Genomic DNA, 20,039 nt, shown 5'->3' with positions numbered 1-20,039 from the left:
TAGGGTTAGGGTTTGGGTTAGCATTTGGGATATGCGGGTGGGCTGTGAAGGCCACAAAAACCCCCTCTTTGGTGGACCCGGCACCTGTGGTGTGTTTTGCAGGTCCTTAATAAAAGTCCCGCAGGAGTGGGGTTGCCTCTGCGGAGGCCTTCCTGCACTCCCACGAGGACAGACAGTGGACCGGACTTGGCCATGGCAGATAAAGGCACTCCACCTATGAATGGTGGCCCTTCTAGCCCCGTGAGGGCGAGGACTGCCACATGCGTTCCAGGTGACACCCGGAGTTGGGTTTTGCTACGTGTTGGGGATGTAACAGCTTGTTCTTGTAGCTGATGCAAGAAGTAAATCTAAGGGTCAGCGTTACTCCCCAAGGGAAAATCGCAGATGGGCCGGGCGTAGAATGTGAGGCGAGAGACCCTGAAGGGGTGGAGTGCGTGGAGAGGGCAAATTAGCCGGGCTGGCGTGTTCAGGCTCTCTCGCCCCACGTTTTGTAAATAATGACTATGCAACAGCTGAGATCGTTATAGCACTGCGCATGCGCGTCGTGAGGCGCTTGCTTGGTCTGGGGTTGCTGTGCGCAGTACGCCGCGTAAGCCTCACCTGGGAAAGCCCTGAAGGGCTGTGTGCGGTTATGTTGCTGTGCTGTTCGCTGCTATGGATGATGCGTCAGCCAGCAGAGAGGCTGTGTTACGGCTTTCATGCCAGAGAGGAGAGAATAAACGCATCTGCAGTTCCTACAGCTCCTCTCATTTTCTTCCAGCCTCTCATCTTGCGCCTTGCCCTACCCTGGTCCAGCGAGCAAGGCGGACAGTGTGAACAGCAAGACAACCGGCGTCACAAACAGCATCAGCAATACACATGGTTAGAAATATATGTTACAAACTAACTGCCAGCATATCACACTTTAATGGTGAAGCATTTGAAATTTTACCATTAAGTTAGGAACATTAGCAACATCATTATTTAACATTACTTTCAAAGTTCTGGTCAATATAACAGGATAAGATAATATAAGAGATAGACATTTAGGAAGGAGAAGACAAAGTAATCATTATTTCCATTTAAATTCAGAATATACTAGGAAAGTCTAGATGACTCAACAAGAGTGTTCAGGAAAGTGGCCAGTATAAATAATTATTTAGTAAAGTGAGTAGAAGAAGAGATTCCATTTATAATAACAACAAAAAATATAAAACACTCAGGACTGTGTATATTCATGTTAAGAGTGTATCCAGGGCTGCTGCTGCTGCTGCTGCTGCTAAGTCACTTCAGTCATGTCCGACTCTGTGCGACCCCATAGATGGCCGCCCACCAGGCTCCCCTGTCCCTAGAATTCTTAAGGCAAGAACACTGGAGTGGGTTGCCATTTCCTTCTCCAATGCATGAAAGTGAAAAGTGAAAGTGAAGTCGCTCAGTCATGTCCTACTCTTAGCGACTCCATGGACTGTATTCCACCAGGCTCTTCCATCCATGGGATTTTCCAGGCAAGAGTACTGGAGTACTGTGGGGCAGGAGTACTTGCTATTGCCTTCTCTGGTTTCCAGGGCACTACAAGACAAACACTGATGAGGGGAAATGGCTCTTAAGAATCTTAGGTGTATAGTTCATAGGAGAAATAAAATTTGCAAGCTCACTAGTAATTATAGGGATTCAGAGAGCCATGAAGTAATATAAATTTCCCTCTTGATTCAGGATTCCAAAACTTCAACAGTGTGTGATGAGAATGGGAAGAAATAAGTTCCCATATGTTCCCAGGGAGATGTAATTTAGTACCACATTTTTGTTGCAGTTGTTTAATTTTGATTATAATTTTAGATATACATTCCCTTGACCCAGAGTTTCCCCTCCTAGTAAGTGTTTCTATAAAAATACTTTTCCCTTGCGCTGTGAAGTTTATTGCAACATTGCTCAGAATTGTGAAAAAATTGGAAACATTCTAAGTATTCATCTATAGAGAGTTGGCTAAATGAGTTAGGATACATTGGTATAGTGGAGTACTTACTGTACAGCTGTTAGGAAGAATAAGGTAGATACAACAGCGGCATTAACAATAATCATTGTTAACAGAGAGTTAACAATAATCATTGACCAATCAGAAAGGATGTTGGTTTCAACTAGTGTGACAATACTGGTCAGGGACAATTATTATGGACTTTCAAATAAGAAAGTGGATGAACAGCTAATATGAATATTGATAAAGTATGAATGAGGTAGATACATTTAGGAAGAATAATTAAGCCAACAATTGGTTTTAAAATTTAAAAATTCATACCGAGCAGGATAATAGAGATTAAATCATAATATTAAACTTGTCTAACTATTCAGTGCAAATGCCAAACAAAATTTTATTGAAACACAGCTTTATAGGGCCAATTTATCCATTCAGTACAGAAGGCATAGAGAACAGGGCCCACAGAAGTCAATGAAATGCCTGAATTTCTTTAAAAGATAGAAAAAAAATCAAATTTTTAGGGTCAAAATATTTAATTTTTTTCTCACATCAGGAAAACAATGCAATGTTAGAGCCCACAAAAGTCTATTAATTTTTGCCAAAACAAACAAAAAATAATTCATGTATCTAAAGTTATTTAAATATAGTTTTTAATTTACTTTTGTATTGGGAGGGAGCCCATAAGCCAGAAGTTGGTAGGCCCCACAGAAGGCCTAAAGCAGTTCTGCAGCCATGCTGGTGTGCTTGCATACTGTCTGCAGCTGATTTTGCAAGTGCGGAACGGAGTAGTTATATTGTACACAAAGTCCAGGAAAACTTTCCTGATCCTTGGCTTAGTGTATTAGTTCTCATGCTGTTCAACAAAATCATCTTTATAAACTGAATTTTACTTTTCATACTATGCTGACCATGAACTTTTAAGAAAAAAGTTGTATTTTTTAAAATTCTTTGTATTAAAGAAGGAATGACAACTATGGCAGTTAAAAATTTTAGAAGGGAATAACAATTTAGAAGGAAAATCACCAAATAACCTATATTTAGATTAAATTATCTTCATGCCAGACTTCACAAAAAATGTAAAGAGAATGAAGGCAAAAAGGAAATTTTAAGGGAAAAAAAAAATCTCCAAATAATATGCTCTTCCAAATAGACAAAAGTGGCAGAAGACATCTGCCTTCTGTGGCATGGACGTAGCATAGTGACCTCATGAATAATTCAGCAGCTGACAGTGTTAAGAGTATTGTTCCTGAGATCTAATGCCTAATTCTGCTACTCAAGTTTAAAGAAAACAATAATAACTCACAAGCTTGGCATACAATTTTAGATTTATTTTTGGATTCCTCAAATTTGTATTATGATGGGTCTATTTTAGCTTAGACTAAAAAATCTTAATTTTAAGATTCAGACTCTTGGCATTCAGGTGTCATAGGCCATGACTCATTTATTCATAAGAAGATTTCTGGAAGATTATTTCCAAACTGGTATGAGTTTTGTCTCTAGGGATGGGAATGTGTATCGTGTGGTTTACCAACATGGAAGGGCAGTGGAAATGGTCCATGTGGCTAAGAAGGATCAGATTGTTACCAACACTGATTAGAACTGTCAGCTCATTGGGACACTAGGAAGCAGGTCAAGTTGGGTTTAGTAATGTTTTTAAAGTCTCTGTGTACCCCTTTATGCCTATTCCAGGTCAGACCACTCCCACTTCCCTGCCCTTGGTACACCATGCTCAGGGTCACATAATCTATCATCCAAACTGGGCACATCAACTGTATTGATGTATAATTCATGTACAATATAATGCATCCATTTTAAGTGTATTTTTAAAGTTGTTTTGGCAAATGCATACTTCCATGTAACCACAGTCAATACAGAGAGCATTTTTATCATCCTTGGCAGATTCCTAATGCCCAAACTAGGCTCACAGAAAAATTGAACAGGAGGTACAGGAAGTTCCCATATGCTCCCTGCCCCCACACATGAACACACACAGCCGCCCCCCACGCCCCCACCCAACTGATTCATTGGTTATAACTGATGAACACATTAATTAATTGTATTAACTGTCTTAATTGTATTAACACATCACTATCACCCAAAGCGCATAATTCACATTAGGGTTTACTCTTGGTGTTGCATATTCTATGGGTTTTGGGACGTGTATAATGACACGTATCCACCATTATAGTATCATAGAGAATAGCTTCATTCTCCTCTCTCCACAAGTGCTGGCAACCTCTCATCTCTTCACTATTTCCATAGTTTCCTTTGCCAGAATATTGTAGAATTGGAATCATATAGAATGTAGCCTTTTCAAATTGGCTCTTTCACTTATTAGTATTCATTTTAGATCCCTCTAAATCTTTTCATAGCTTGTTAGCCCATTTCTTTTTACCACTAATATTCCATGGTCTGTTGTATCAAAATATATTTATCCATTGCACCAAAATGTATTTATCCATTCACCTATTGAAAGATATCTTATTTGCTTCCAAACTTTGGAAATTATGAATAAAACTACCATAAATTTATCCATGTGCGGATTTTTGTGTGAGTATAAGTTTTCAACTCATTTGGTTAAAAACTAAGGAGTGTGATTGTTGGATCATATGGTAAGACAATGTTTAGTTTTGTAAGAAACTAACAAAGTGTCTTCCATAAGGGCTATACTGTTTTGCACTCCCATCAGCAATAAGAGAGTTTGTTTCACTTCATATCCATGCCAGCATTTTGGCTGTCAATAATTTGGATTCTTGCCATTCTAAGAGATGTGTGATGTTACCTGATTGTTTTAATTTGCAATTCTTAATAATATACAGTGTGGACTATCTTTTCATATGCTTGTTTGCCATCTAGTGTATCTTCTTTGGTGAGGTGTCTGTTCAGATTTTTGCCCACATTTTAATTGTGTTGTTCTCTTACTTATTGTTGAATTCTAAGAGTTCTTTGTATAGTCTGGATAGAAGTCCTGTGTCAGATACGTGTTTTGCAAATATTTTTTTTCCAGTCTGTGACTTGTCTTCCCATTCTCTCGACAGTGTCTTGTGCAGAGCAAGGGTTTTGTAATGAAGTCCAGCTTATGCATTATATCTTTCATGGATCTTGCCTTTGATATGGTATCTAAAATGTCATTATCAAACCTGAGGTCAAACAGATTTTCTCCTATGCTACCTTCTAGGAGTCTGATAGTTTTACATTTTACTTTGAGCTTAATGGTCCCCACTGACTTACTTTTAGTGGAGGGTATAAGGTCTGGGTCTAGATTACTTTTTTGGAGGGGCATGTGAATGTCCGGTTTTTCAACATGGTTTGTTGAAAAAAATAGATTATTTCTCCATTTTATTGTCCATGCTTCTTTGTCAAAGATCCTTGACTATATTTGTGTGAGTCTATTTCTGGGCTCTCTATTTTGATCCCTTCTTTTACCAAAACCACACTGTCTTGCTTACTGTAACTTTATAAGAAAAAAATCTTGAAGTCAGTGTCAGGCTTCTGATCTTGTTCTTCTTCTTCAGTGTTCTGTAAGCCACTCTGAGTCTTTTGCTTCTCTGTATACATTTTATAATCAGTTTGTCAATATCCACAAAGTAACTCATTGGGATTTTGATTGGGGTTGCACTGAATCTATAGATCAAGCTGGGAATAAGTGATGTCTTGATAATCTAAGTCTTCCTATCCATAAACATGGAATACCTCTCCATCTATTTAATTCATTCCTCAGAGTGTTATAGTTTTCCTCACATAGATCCTATATATATTTAAAAAATTTATACCTAAGTATTTAAGTTTTAGAGATACTAACATCAATGGCATTGTGTTTTTAATTTGAAATTCCAGTTGTTCATTGTTGGAATATGGGAAAGTAATAGACTTTTTGTATATTAACTTTTTATCCTGCTACCATAGTTCCAGGAATTTTTTGTGGATTCTTTGGGATTTTCTACATAGATAATCATATCATCTGCAAATAAAGACAGTTCTATTTCTTCCTTTCCAATTGGTATGCAAATGTTAAGAAAATTCCTTCTATTCCTAGTTTGTATTTTTCTTTATGTATCTGATGTGATGAATTATATAAATGATTTTTGAATGTTGAACCAGGCTTGCATTCCTGGAATAAATTCTACTTCACCATGGTGTATAATTCTTTTCATACATTGTTGGCTTTGATTTGCTAACATTTTTTGAGGATTTTTGCATCTACATTCATAAAAGATACTGGTCTGTAGTTTTTCTGTTTTGTAATGTTTTATCTGGCTTTGGCATACAGGTAATTCTGGCTTCATAGAATGATTTAGGCAGTATTCTCTCTGCTTCTATCTCTTGGAAGAAATTGTAAAGAACTGGCATAAGTGTTTGGTAGAATTTACCAGTGAACCTGTCTGAGCCTGGTGCATTCAATTTTGGAAGGTCATTAATTGTTGATTCAATTTATTTAATATATGCGATCTATTCTGATTGTCTGTTTGTTCTTGTGTGAGTTTTGGCAGGTTGTGTCTTTCAGAAAATTTGTCCACTTCATCTAGGTTATAAATTTGTGAACATAGAGTTGTTCATAATCGTCCTTGCAGTCATGGAATTTAATATCCTTTCAATGTCCATGTCCAGATCTTGAGTTCCTTAGAGCAAAATTCTGGCTTAAATTGAAGAAAGTAGGGAAAACCACTAGGCCACTCAGGTATGACCTAAATCAAGTCCCTTATGATTATACAGTGGAAGTTATGAGTAGATTTAAAGGATTAGATCTGGTAGACAGATTGCCTGAAGAACCATGGACAGAGGTTTGTAACATACAGGAGACAGTAACCAAAACCATCCCAAAGAAAAAGAAATGCAAGCAGGCAAAGTGGTTGTCTAAGAGACTTTACAAATAGCTAAAGAAAGAAGAGAAATAAAAGGCAAGGGAGAAAGGGAAAGATATATCAAACTGAATGCAGAGTTTCTGAGAACAGCAGGGAGAGATAAGAAGGCATTCTTAAATAAGCAGTGCAAGGAAATAAAGGAAAACAACAGAATGGGAAAGACTACAGATCTCCTCAAGAAAATCTGAGAGATCAAGAGAACATTTCATGCAAGAATGGGCATGACAAAGGACAGAAACAGTAAGAAGCAGAAGAGATTAAGAAGAAATGACAAGAATACCGCGGAACTATACAAAAACAGTCTTAATGACCTGGATAATCCACAATGCTGCAGTCACTTACCTAAGCCAGACATTTTGGAATATGAAGTCAAGTGGGCTCTAGGAAGCATTACTATGAACAAAGCTAGTGGAGGTGATGGAATTCCAGCTGAGCTCTTTCAAATCCTAAAAGATGCGGCTGTTAAAGTGTTGCACTCAATATGTCAGCAGATTTGGAAAACAGCAGTTTCCACAGGACTGGAAAAGGTCAGTTTTCATTCCAATCCCAAGGAAGGGCAGTGCCAAAGAATGTTCCAACTACCATATAATTGTGCTCATTTCACATGGTAATAAGGTTATGCTCAAAATCCTTCAAGCCAGGCTTTGGCAGTATGTGAACTGAGAATTTACAGATGTACCAGCTGGGTTTGTAAGGTTTAGAAAAGGCAGAGGAACCAGAGACCAGATTGCCAACATTCATTGGATCATGGAGAAAGCAAGGGAATTCCAGCAAAACAACCACTTCTGCCTCATTGACTATGCTAAAGCCTTTGATTGCATGGGTCACAAGGCTGTGGAAAATTCTTAAAGAGATGGAGTAGCAGATAACTTGACTTGTCTCCTGAGAAACCTGTATGCAGGTCAAGAAGCAACAGTTATAACCAGAGATGGAACAGTGGACTGGTTCAAAACTGGGAAAGGAGTACGACAAGGCTGAATGTTGTCACCCTGCTTATTTAACTTCTATGCAGAGTACCTCATGTGAAATGCTGGGCTGGATGAATCACAACCTGAAATCAATATTACCAGGAGAAATATCAGCAACCTCAGATAGGCAGATGATACCACTCAAATGGCAGAAAGTGAAGAGGAACTGAAGAGCCTCTTTGAGGGTGAAAGAACAAAGTGAAAAAGCTGGCTTAAAATTTAAATTTTGAAAAAACTAAAATCACGGCATTTGGTTACATCAGTTCATGGCAAATAGAAGGGAGGAAAGTGGAAGCAGTGATAGATTTTAGTTTCTTGGGCTCCAAAATCAGTGCAGATGGTGAGTATAGCCATGAAATTGATAGACACTTGTTCCTTGGAAGGAAAGCTATGACAAACCTAGACAGCGTGCTAAAAAGCAGGGACATCACTTTGCCAACAAAAGTCTGTATAGTGAAATCTATGCTGTTTCCAGTAGTCATGTACAGATGGGAGAGTTGGACCATAAAGAAAGCTGAGCACCCAAAAATCGATGCTTTCAAGTTGTGATGCTGGAGAAGACTCTTGAGAGTCCCTTGGACAGCAAGGAGATAAAACCAGTCAATCTGAAAGGAAATCAACCATGACTATTCATTGGAAGGACTTGTGCTGAAGCTGAAGCTCCAAGGTAGTTGGCCACCTTATGGGAAGAGCCAACTCATTGGAAAAGACTGTAATGTGAGGAAAGTTTGATGGCAAAAGGAGAACGGGGTGGCAGAGGATGAGATGGTTAGATAGTATCACCAACTCTATGGACATGAATTTGAGCAAACTCTGGGAGATAGTGGAGGACAGAGGAGCCTGGTATGCCCATGAGGTTGCAAAGAGTTGGAGAAGATTTAGTGGCTGAGCAACAGTAGCAACGATGTCCATGTCATCTAGGTCATGTCCCTTCTTTAACTTCTGATGTTAGTAATTTGTGCCTTTTTTCTCTTAGTTACGCTGCCTAGAGGTTTCTAGATTTACTTGATCTTTTCAAAGAACTTTCTGTTTTGTTGATTTTTTTCCCTCTGTTTCCTGTTTTCAATGTCATTGATTCTGTTGCATTAAAAAAAATTTCCCTTTCCTCTCTTTGGATTTAATTTTCTCTTCTTTTTAAACATTTTCCTAAAGCAGATGCTTATATGATGCTTAGATGATTGATTGTAGATCTCTCTTCTTTTCTGAAATATACATTCAATACTCTGGATTTCCCTTTAAAATACTACTTTTGTTGCATTCCACAAATTTGGATAATCTGTTTTTTCATTTTTATTTACTTCAAAGTATTTAGAATTTGTTTTTGAAATTTCGTCTTTAACCCATATGTTGTTTAAATGCATGTTGTTTACTCTCCAAGCATTTTGGTACTTTCTAATTCTCATTATTGATTTCTAGTTTAATTCCACTGTGGTGTAAGAGCAGATATTGTATAATCTGTATTTCTTTAAATTTGGTAAAGTGTGTCTTATGGCCTAGAATGTGGTCTATCTCAGTGAATGCTCTATGTGAGACTGAAAAGAATACATATTTTCAATTGTTGAATAATATATTTTATAATTGTCAATTACTTTCACAAATGTGCGACGGTTTCCTTACTGATTTTCTCTCTGCTGGATCCGCCCAATTCTGAGAGAGGGATGTTGACGTTTTCTACTATAATGGATTGATCTATTTCTCCTTACAATTCTATTGGGTTTTGTCTCATTGATTTTCATGCCCTGTTTTTAGATGTATATACATTAAGGATAACTCTGTCTTCTTGGAGAATTGATCCCTTTATTGTATTGTCTGTCCTTATCACTGATAATTTTCCTTACTCGAAAGTTTGTTTTTCTGAAATTCATAGCATTTCTCTATCTTTTAGCATATTTTTTCCATCCACTTTCTTTACTCTATTTGTGTCTTCATACTTAAAGTGGGCTTCAACTACATATAATAGGGTCTTTTTTGGATACATTCTAATAATTGCTGTCTTTTAATGGAAGTAATTAGACCAATGACATTTATAGTGATTATTGATATAGTTGGGTTCCCTTATCTATATAACAAACATATATAGTTTGTTAATTTTCTACCTGTTGCCCTTGTTCTTTATATTTGTGTCTTCTACTCTTTTTATGTCTTTTGATTTTTTAGTTAATTGAGAATTTTATATGATTCCATTTTTTCTTTCTTAGTGTATCAATTATCTTTTAAAAAAACCTTTTTAGTGGTTGCCCTAAAATTTGCCCTGGGTTTTTACAGCTAATTCAAATAATACTATATTACTTCATGGGAATTGCAAGTATGTTTTAGTAACCTTGCAGGCTTACTTGGTGGCTCAGAGGTTAAAGCATCTGCCTGCAATTGGGGAGACCTAGGTTCGATCCCTAGGTTGGGAAGACCCCCTGGAGAAGGAAATGGCAACCCACTCCAGTATTCTTGCCTGGAGAATCCCATGGACGGAGGAGCCTGGTGGGCTACAGTCCATGGGGTTGCAGAGAGTCAGACACGACTGAGCGACTTCACTCACTCACTCACTTTAATAACCAAGCATCCCTAACTCCTCCCTCCTGTCAATAATCAGTGCACTATTGTGTCATTCACTTCAAATATATGAAAGGTATAATCATCCAATACATTGTTGATGCTACTATTTTGAAGAAGCTCTTATCTGTTAGATCAATTAAAGAATAAGAAAAATAAAAGTTTTAATTTTAACTTCATTTATTCCTTCTTTATTGTTCTTGTATTAACAGAATTTTCTTATTTTCTATATTCCTTTTTGTTAAATTGAAATATAGTTGATTTACAATGTTGTGTTAATTTCAAGTGTATATCAAAGTGATTCAGATATATGAGTATGTGTATATATATACTTTTTTTCAGATTCTCTTCTCTTATAGGTTATAAAAATATTGAGTATATTTTACTGTGCCACACAGTAGGTCCTTGTTACTGATTTTATTTATAATTTTTAAATATTTTATATAAATTAAATTATATTTTATATCCATTATTTATAAATAAATTGTTTATACATTTAAGTTTGATTATAAAAATACAGTAGTGTGTACTGTATACTTGATGCTCTGGCTTCTGAGACCTTGCTGACCCAAGGAGGGACTGTCCTCCCCCAGGATTAACTAATTCCTAGAAATAGTAGGACTTGCCTGCCAACACTCCTTAGATGTACAAACCAGTGAATCCTGAGTCTGCACCCTCTCCTGCCTCCTCTTATTGGACTCTCGAACCCTGGGACACTAGTCACCTTTCATTGCCACCCCAGTAACATGTACTTGGCAGCAAAGGACCGCCCCTACAATCTAGACCCCACTGAGCTTTCTCAGACTATTCACTTCTAAGTCTGTGTAGCTCGCCATACCTCGCCTTGCCCATTTCCTCCCAGGAAAACCAGGATCGGCTCCCACCCACCTCTCTCCGCCTGCCCCTGCCTCCTCAGGGCTTCCCTGTGTGGCCCTGCATGATGTGTCATGCCTCTGTTTCTAACAGCCTGTGAGCACAATAAAAACGTCTTCCTTTTTAGCAATCACCTTGTGTCTGTGCATCTTTCTATGTCTGATTAAAACATAATTTGTGTCTTCATGGAGATCCAAATTGCTGACCTATATTATTTTCCTTCTCTCTGAGAGCTTCTTTGAACATTTCTTGCAAATCAGGTCAGCTAGTGACAAATTCTCTCATTTTTTTCTTCTTTGTTTGTTTGAGAAAGTCTTTATTTCTCCCTAACTCTTGAAGATAGTTTCACAGGTTGCAAAATTCCAGGTTTTGGGGGTCTTTTCTTTTTCTCTCAACATTTAAGATAATCCACTCCTGGGACTTCCCTGGTGGTCCAGTGGTTAAAAATTTGCCTTTCAATGCAGGGGACGTGGGTTGAATCCCTGGTTGGGGAAATAAGATCCCACATGCTGTGGTGGGGAGATGAAGTCTGTGCACCCCAGTTACTGAGCCTGTGCACTCTAGAGCCCGTGTTCCAAAATGAGAGAAGCCTGTGTGCCTCAACAATGCAGTGAAAACCCAGCACAGAAAAAAAAAAATGTAAACTAAATAAAAGAGTCTGTGCCAACCTCCTCTTGTTTGTGTGATTGCTGAGAAGTCAGATGTAAGTTTTGCTCCTCTATAGATAATACGTTTGTTTTTTGTTTGTTTGCTTTTGGCAGTTATTCTGTTATTTGAGCTTCCTGGATCTGTAGTTTGGTGTCTGACATTAACTTGCAGGAAATTCTCAATCGTTACTGTTTCGAATACTTCTCCTCTCTTCTCCTGCTGGTATTTCCACTACACATTTATTATGCTTTTACTAGTTGCCCCCTAGTTCTTACATGTAACATTCCATTTTTTTTTCCTTTGCGTTTCAATTTTGGAAGTTTCTATTGATAAATCCTCAAACTCAGAGATTCTTTCCTTAGCTTAAGTCCAGTCTACTAATGGCTCCATCAGACATTCTTCACTTCTGTGACAGAGTTTCTAATCTCTTGAATTTGCTGCTTGCTTCACACATCTGTTCTCGCATGCTGTCTACCTTTTTCATTAGCGCCATTAGCATATTAATAATTTTTTATTTTCAGAGAGTTCTCCTTTGAGTGTAATTTTTTTAAAAAGATATACAATAACAAGCGTTGGTGAGAATGTGGAGAAGTTGGAACCTTTATATCTGCTGGTAGGAGTGTAAAATGAGGCAGCCACTTTGGATAGCAATTTGGCAGTTTCTAAAAATGTTAAACATAAAGCTGGCATAAGATAAAAAATTCTTCTAGGTGTCTACCAAAAGAAATGAAAACATATACCCACATAAACATTTGTACATGAATAGTCATAGCAGCATTATTCATAATAGCCAGTAGGACAATCCAAATTTCCCACAACTGGTGAATAGTTTATATGTTGTATATCCGTATAGTAGAATATTGTTGTTCTTCAGTCACTAAGTCACATCTAATTCTTTGCAACCCCTTGAACTGCAGCACTCCAGGCTTCCCTATACTTCACTATCTCCTAGAGTTTGCTTAAACTCAAGTCCATTGAGTCAGTGATACCTTTCAACCATCTCATACTACTCAAACGTAAAAGGAATGTCACAACACGGATAAATCTTGAAAGTGTTATGTTAAAGAATCCAAACACAAAAGGCCACATGTTATATGGTTCCATTTATATTAATGTCTAGAATGGGTAAATCCATAGAGAAGAAAGCAGATCAGTGGTTACCAGGAACTTTGGGAAGGGGAGAATTAGTAACTGCCGATGAGTATGGGGTGTCATATTTGTGTTATTAAAATGTTCTGGAATTAGTGATAATTGATGCAAATCCTGCTAATAAACTGAAACACATTGAATTGTCCACTTTAAAGGGTTAATTGTGTAGAATGTGAATTATATCTTAAAAATAAAACTGATTAATAAGTAAAATATATGATGTTAGAATATGATGACTATAGATTATTGATTAATAAGTCATTGATGACATGATTCAGCTACTAACTACCAGGGAGCCTCAATTTCTTCTTTGGCAAAATAAGGGTTTAGTCTAAATGATCTATAGGGTGACTTCCAAATCTAGTTTCCAGTGATTCCCTCAATCTTCCTGCATGATTAGCAATTTCAAAATAACTGTTGAAAGGTCCACTCTAGAACAAAATACAGCCCTTATACTTTAGGTGTTTCATTAGAGGCATCTCTATTCTTGAGTATTGGTTATTTTATGTATTTCCCTATTAATCAAAACAACTTTGACTTGGTAGAGTTTCTGGAAGATTATAATTTCCCATGAAGAATATTTCTAATTGATTGTGAGTTCATGAAGAGAAATACGGAAGTTAAAGTAATTTACAAAATTGGGTATAACCAGAACTGACAGAACGATTTTCACAAGGGATTAATGAAGAAAGAAACGTGGGTAGCTGTTGGATTTTTGAGCCAAGTTGTGAACGTATACAATAGTTACTGTTGACATGAAAATACATAATCAAGAATAGTGACTTCATAAATTCTGTGAGTTCATAGATTTTGCATAAAGCTTATAGAACAGTGCTTGAAGTCTGGTCTCCATGATCACCTGTCTGGGTTAGGATGCTGGATTCACCACTTATCAATACCAAGCCACCTGTGCCTGTTTCCTTATCTGTCATGTGGATATATTCACTTCATGGGAAATAGACAGGGAAACAGTGGAAACAGTGTCAGACTTTATTTTTTTGGGCTCCAAAATCACTGCAGATGGTGACTGCAGCCATGAAATTGAAAGACGCTTACTCCTTGGAAGAAAAGTTACGACCAACCTAGATAGTATATTCAAAAGCAGAGACGTTACTTTGCCGACTAAGTTCCGTCTAGTCAAGGCTATGGTTCTTCCAGTGGTCATGTATGGATGTGGGAGTTGGACTGTGAAGAAAGCTGAGCGCCGAAGAATTGATGCTTTTGAACTGTGGTGTTGAAGAAGACTCTTGAGAGTCCCTTGGACTGCAAGGAGATCCAACCAGTCCATTCTGAAGGAGATCAACCCTGGGATTTCTTTGGAAGGAATGATGCTGAAGCTGAAACTCCAGTACTTTGGCCATCTCATGCGAAGAGTTGACTCATTGGAAAAGACAAGGAGAAGGGGATGACAGAGGATGAGATGGCAGGATGGCATCACAGACTTGATGGACGTGAGTCTGGGTGAACTCCAGGAGTTGGTGATGGACAGGGAGGCTTGGCGTGCTGTGATTCATGGGGTCGCAAAGAGTCGGACACGACTGAGTGACTGAACTGAACTGAAGATGGTTTTGAGGATTAAATAATAAGATGTATAAAGAACACTAAGAAAAATATCTGAGCCATGGTAAGGACACAGCAAACATTAGCATTAGAATAATTTTCAACAAATGGGCTGCTCTGGTGGCCCAGATGGTAAAGACTCTTCCTGCAATGCAGGAGACACAGGTTCAATCCATGGGTTGGGAAGATCCCCTGGAGAAGTTAATGGCTACTCACTCCAGTATTCCAGAATTCCATGGACAGAGGAGCCCTGTGGGCTACAGTCCATGGGGTTGCAAAAAGTTGGACCCAATTGAGCAAGTGCACACACACAGAGACATTTTCAAAAAACTCTCAAACACTTGATGAATACTTTCCTTGTAGTTCAGACGGTAAATAATCTGCCTGCAATGGAGACTTGGAATCTGCCTGTCAATGCAGAAGGCAAGAGACTTGGGTTCGATCCCGGGGTCGGGAAGATCCCCTGGAGGAGGAAATGGCAACCCACTCCAGGATTCTTGCTTGGGAAATTCCACGGACAGAGGAGCGTGGCAGGCTACAGTCCATGGGGCTGTAAAGAGTCAAATACAACTGAGCAACTAACACTTTTCACTTGATGAATGTTTTAAACCCCCCTGACACTGCTTTGACAAATAAAGTGTTTACAGTGTATCTTGTTCTAACTCAATTTTCTCAGTTATTTATAGTTATTTCTTGTTAAACAATGATATATTTCATATTATAAATGACTTTTTTACAGAATAAAAGCAAGAAAACTATATTTGCTTTTACAAGAAATATAGTTTCTTGAAATACACAAGAAATATATCTTAAAAAACTCTATGTTGTGCTTTTACAATATGAAAACAATGTTTTTCATATTGTAAATAACATTTTTTTTACAGAATAAAAGCAAGAAAACCATATTTTCTTTAAGAAATATATCTTAAAAAACTATATGTTTTGCTTTTACAATACGAAAACAATGTTTTTCATATTGTAAATAACATTTTTTTTTTTTTTTTTACAGAATAAAAGCAAGAATACTTCGCTAACAAAATGAAGATCCTGCTAATTATATTTGTTCCTCTCTTCTGGACGAAAACACTGTCATATCAGAGCCCAGGTACCAGTATATTTTATATTTATTGTTATTAGGAAAATAAATATTTTTATGTCTCAACAAATCTTTATTTTAATTAATAGAAACAAGGGATGGATTTCTTTACTGAAAAATTGAGGTAGACGGAATTTATTTGTAGTTGGTGATATACAATGTTGAGCGTACTTAAGCTTTCAAAGATGACAGAAGGCTATGTGCAAAAGCCATGAATTATGCTACACTTGGCCAGAAAAACTTCAATTATTCCCTGATTTTCTGAAGTCCTGATGTTCCATGTCTCTATGAATAGAGTCAGCCCATTTGTTTTGTAGGTCAGTTTGCAACTTGGCTTTAATAAAGGAAAGAAAAGGAAAAAAAGGAACCCCACAGAGGAAATTATATGTATATAATAATTAATATAAAACTTTCATATCCCATATATATGTAGAATATGAAAGCTAGATTTTTTGTATTTATAAAAACATCACTCAAAGAAATATTTTTAACTCTGCACTGTGCCACCCTCAGATTTCCTGATATCAGGGTCACTTTTAAAGAAATACCTTGCTTAGTTAAACACTTACGAGCAGATCACTAATTGGGAGGGTGGAGGTGGCTGACCATTTCTGCTAGAGTCAACACTGGTGGTTTTTCCCATTGTCCAGACTCTCTTTATGAGGTATGAATACACTTCCCCACCCCTAGTTGCTGTGAATATTGCCTACAGTGTCTCACAGCAGTACCTCACTTTCTCAGGAGAACTGCCCTTGGCTTTCCCAGAGCCACCTCACCCAGGAGGTTATGGCTGTAATCCTCCAATCCTTCTCTCCAATTCTTGGGGAAGGTCTGTAGCTGATAACTGACTCCTGTTAGTCGCTAGATTGTGTCCGACTTTTTTGTGACCCCACGGACCACAGCCAGCCAGGCTCCTCTGTTCATTCAGTATTTTCCCAGGTGAAAATCCTGGAGTTGGCTGCCATTTCTTTCTCCAAGGGATCTTCCCAACCCAGGGAATGAACCTGTTTCCTGGATTGACAAGCGAATTGTTTACCCTTAAGCAGGGGATGAAACTGTGTTTCCTACTTTGGCAGGTGGATTCTTTACCACTAAGCCATCCCTCTTGAGCCAAAGAGGGATGCTCTGGTGTGAGGAATGTACCAGAGTCTCCTCAAGTCAAGCCACACCTTGCCTCTCTTCCTCTGCCTCCCCTCAATCAAGCTCCCGTTTCCGACCTGCCTCTGTGATCTCCAGCGCAAGACGGCTGCTTCTTTGCTTGATACTATTATAAAAGTTGATTTTAATCCGCAGGCCACTTGGCAACTTCCTGACATCACATTGTTTATTCTTTTAGTATAATATCAAGTTGTTTGGGGTTCCACAACCAAACAACAAAAAAAATGTCAGTTGGTTGCCTTGGCACAGAGTTGTGAAAGAAAAAATCTGTTGTTAACATTGCAGAAGTCCTCTTGTTTGACACTTTAGCATAAGCAAGTACAGTTTCCTCTGTTTGACCTCCAGAAGACACTTTCCTTGGGATTCTGAGTTACCCTTAACACTAGGACATAATCTCAAAGGAGATGTGGTTAAAATATCAAGGCTAAACCATCACCTTACTTGTGTTTGTCGTCATCTTATTTTGATAGGGCCAGGCCCTGAGTATGCTGATGTGGTGTTTCTGGTGGACAGCTCCGACCACCTGGGAATTAAGTCCTTCCCGTTTGTGAAGGCCTTTATCAACAAGATGATCAGCAGCCTCCCCATAGAGGCTGACAAGTACCACGTGGGCCTGGCCCAGTACAGCGATGGGCTCCACAGAGAGTTCCTGCTCAGCACCTTCAAGAGCAGGGGCCCCATGCTGAACCACCTCAAGAAGAACTACGGGTTCCTGGGGGGCTCCCTGCGGATTGGGAAGGCTCTCCAGGAGGTGCACAGGGCCTACTTCTCAAGCGGGAGGGACAGGAAACAGTTTCCCCCGATCCTGGTGGTCCTGGCTTCCGCCGAGTCCGAAGATGCTGTGGAAGAGGCCGCCGCAGCGCTCCGCAAAGATGGGGTGAGGATCGTCTCAGTGGGGATGCAGGGGGCATCCGAGAAGACCCTGAAGGCCATGGCCACGGGCCAGTTCCACTACAGCCTCCGGACGGTCAGGGACCTCAGCACATTCTCCCAGAACATGATGCAGATTCTCAAGGATGCAGCTCAGTACAAAGATGGAGCAGCCCACTCTGATATAGAAGGTAAGGAGGCCCTTGGCTGAAGAGGTGTCCCACCCCCATGCAATCTGACCCAGAAAGCCATCTCCTATTATCTCTAAGGTGCCACCCACCAGAAATCTCTATTTCACGCAGAAATGTAGAAGACCTCCTTCTCATCAACTTTCATTCCGATCTCTTAAAGCTAAAAGAAGACTACCACAGCTTCTCGTTTGGAAAATGCTCTATTTATGTCTTAGGAAAGTTCTCCATAAGACCTCCCAACAGAAGACCTTTGAGTACAGATAGTTTAGTTAGGGGGTAATCCTAGAAAGCCTTAGCAGAGAGAGGGTGATGTGAGACAGGAAGCCACGCATGCAGTGTTGATAAGCAGGTGGAACAGGTCAGCGCACTCATGGAAGGCGCCCAGTGAGTATACTGCCCTGCTGGGGGGGTCCAGTCATTCCATCCAGAGTGAGGTAGAAAGAGTTTCTAGCAAATGGATTTTCCTGGCTGCCTCTGCACTCAGTTGATAATGAGAGGCTATTCTCAGCAGGTGCTATCTAGTTCTAAGACTCAAGGAAGCCACTTGGTGTGGTAAAAAGTGCCCTTGCCTCAGGTCAAAAAGACGCAGACAATGCCACTAGCTGGCTGTGAACTTGAGGAAGTGATGTCGTCTCTGTGAGCCTTGCATCAGCACCCTCATTTGTAAGATATAAAAGTTGGAATGATCTTGAAACTTTTTTCCTGCTCTCATTCACCAATTCCTTGGATATCACTATGGACTGATTTTGTAATCAGACCAGGCTATGCCTTAATAACAACCTACTCCAGTGTTCTTGCCTGGAGAATCCCAGGGACAGGGGAGCCTGGTGGGCTGCTGTCTATGGGGTCGCACAGAGTCGAACACAACTGAAGTGACTTAGCAGCAGCAGCAGCAGCGTGCCTCAATAAAAAGTAGACTTCCCGAATAAGAAGTTTATTGATTTCTCTTGTAACATTGCAGGATTAGTGCTCAGGTTGACCAGTTGTTTTGCTTCTATTCAAAGAATTAGGCTTGTGATGGCTCTTCCATCTTCAAATATTACTTTCGAGGTGCCCTGGGAATTGGTATGCAACTGGTGAAGGGGAAAAAGAGGGAAGGTCACCTATGGGATGAGTTTATGGGCTAAGCTTAGAAGAGGCACACATTCTGCTCACATTTCTTTGGTATGATCTTAGCCCCATGGCAACACCTAATTACAGGTAAGGCTGGGAACTATGTCTAGTCCTGTGAGCAAGAAGAGGAAATGGGTTTGGGTAAGTATTGGGCAGGCTCTGTCACAGTTAGTGTTGCCTCTGAAGCACCAGGAAGTACTTTTACCTCCACTTTTCCCATCCTTCATTCCTCCTGCCTTGGGGGAAATAGCAAGTTCTCAGAGCACGTGTACTTCTCCTCCTAGAGAGAAAACCCTCCTGTGACCCTTCCCTGGTGGCTCAGACAGTAAAGATCCTCCTGCAATGCGGGAGACCTGGGTTCAATCCCTGGGTTGGGATGATCCCTTGGAGAAGGGTGTGGCAACCCACTCCAGTATTCTTGCCTGGAGAATCCCCATGGACAGAGGAGCCTGGCAAGCTACCATCCGTGGGGTCACAAAGAGTCGCACATGACTGAGTGACTAAGCACATGAATGAAATGTGACCCTTCACCTTGGGAATCTTGGAGATTTTACAATCCTGTAGATAGCCTGAGGTCTCCATGACAGTAGTGCTTTACCACCTTCTTAGAAGGCTCTGGGTACTGACTGTGTTTCTCTCACTCCTCCTGATTTATTTCATAGCAGTATATGGTTCAACAAGGGTTGCTTGTCAGGATGCTATCCTTCCCTTTGAAAATGAAAGTGTTAGTCACCCAGTGATGTCTGACTTTTTGCGACCCCATGGACTGTAGTCCACAGGCTCCTCTGTTCATGGAGTTCTCCAGGTAAGACTATTGGAGTGGATTGCCATTCCTTTCCTGATCCAGGGATTGAACCCAGATCTTCCACATTGCAGGCAGATTCTTTACCATCTGAGCCACCAGGGAAGCCTAGAGGTTAAGAATAGGGTTTTGGAGTCTGCATTCAAAGCCTGGCTTGGCTGCTAAGGGCGTTGAGTAAGCTGCTTAACTTCTGAGCTCCAGTTTCCTTACCTATAAATTGAGGATAATAGTGTTGGCCTTATGATATGAGT

At 39.5% G+C, this 20,039-nt stretch overlaps 1 protein-coding gene across 2 annotated transcripts in view; it reads left to right on the top strand.

The window, feature by feature from the left end:
• Positions 1-20,039, top strand: part of COL6A5 (collagen type VI alpha 5 chain) — a 163,937-nt gene that overhangs the window by 11,640 nt on the left and 132,258 nt on the right. For both annotated transcript variants that reach the window (XM_018052941.1, XM_018052932.1), the window contains exons 2-3: positions 15,568-15,663; positions 17,283-17,873. In XM_018052941.1, coding sequence (XP_017908430.1) covers positions 15,597-15,663; positions 17,283-17,873 — 658 coding nt within the window. In that variant the 5' untranslated portion in view covers positions 15,568-15,596. The remainder of the gene's footprint in view (positions 1-15,567; positions 15,664-17,282; positions 17,874-20,039) is intronic.

The sequence above is a fragment of the Capra hircus genome, chromosome 1 (assembly GCF_001704415.2).
Source record: "Capra hircus breed San Clemente chromosome 1, ASM170441v1, whole genome shotgun sequence".
In the NCBI taxonomy this organism is placed as follows: domain Eukaryota; kingdom Metazoa; phylum Chordata; class Mammalia; order Artiodactyla; family Bovidae; genus Capra; species Capra hircus.
The sequence above is the reverse complement of the archived record's forward strand: the minus strand, read 5'-3'. Positions and strand labels throughout refer to the sequence as shown.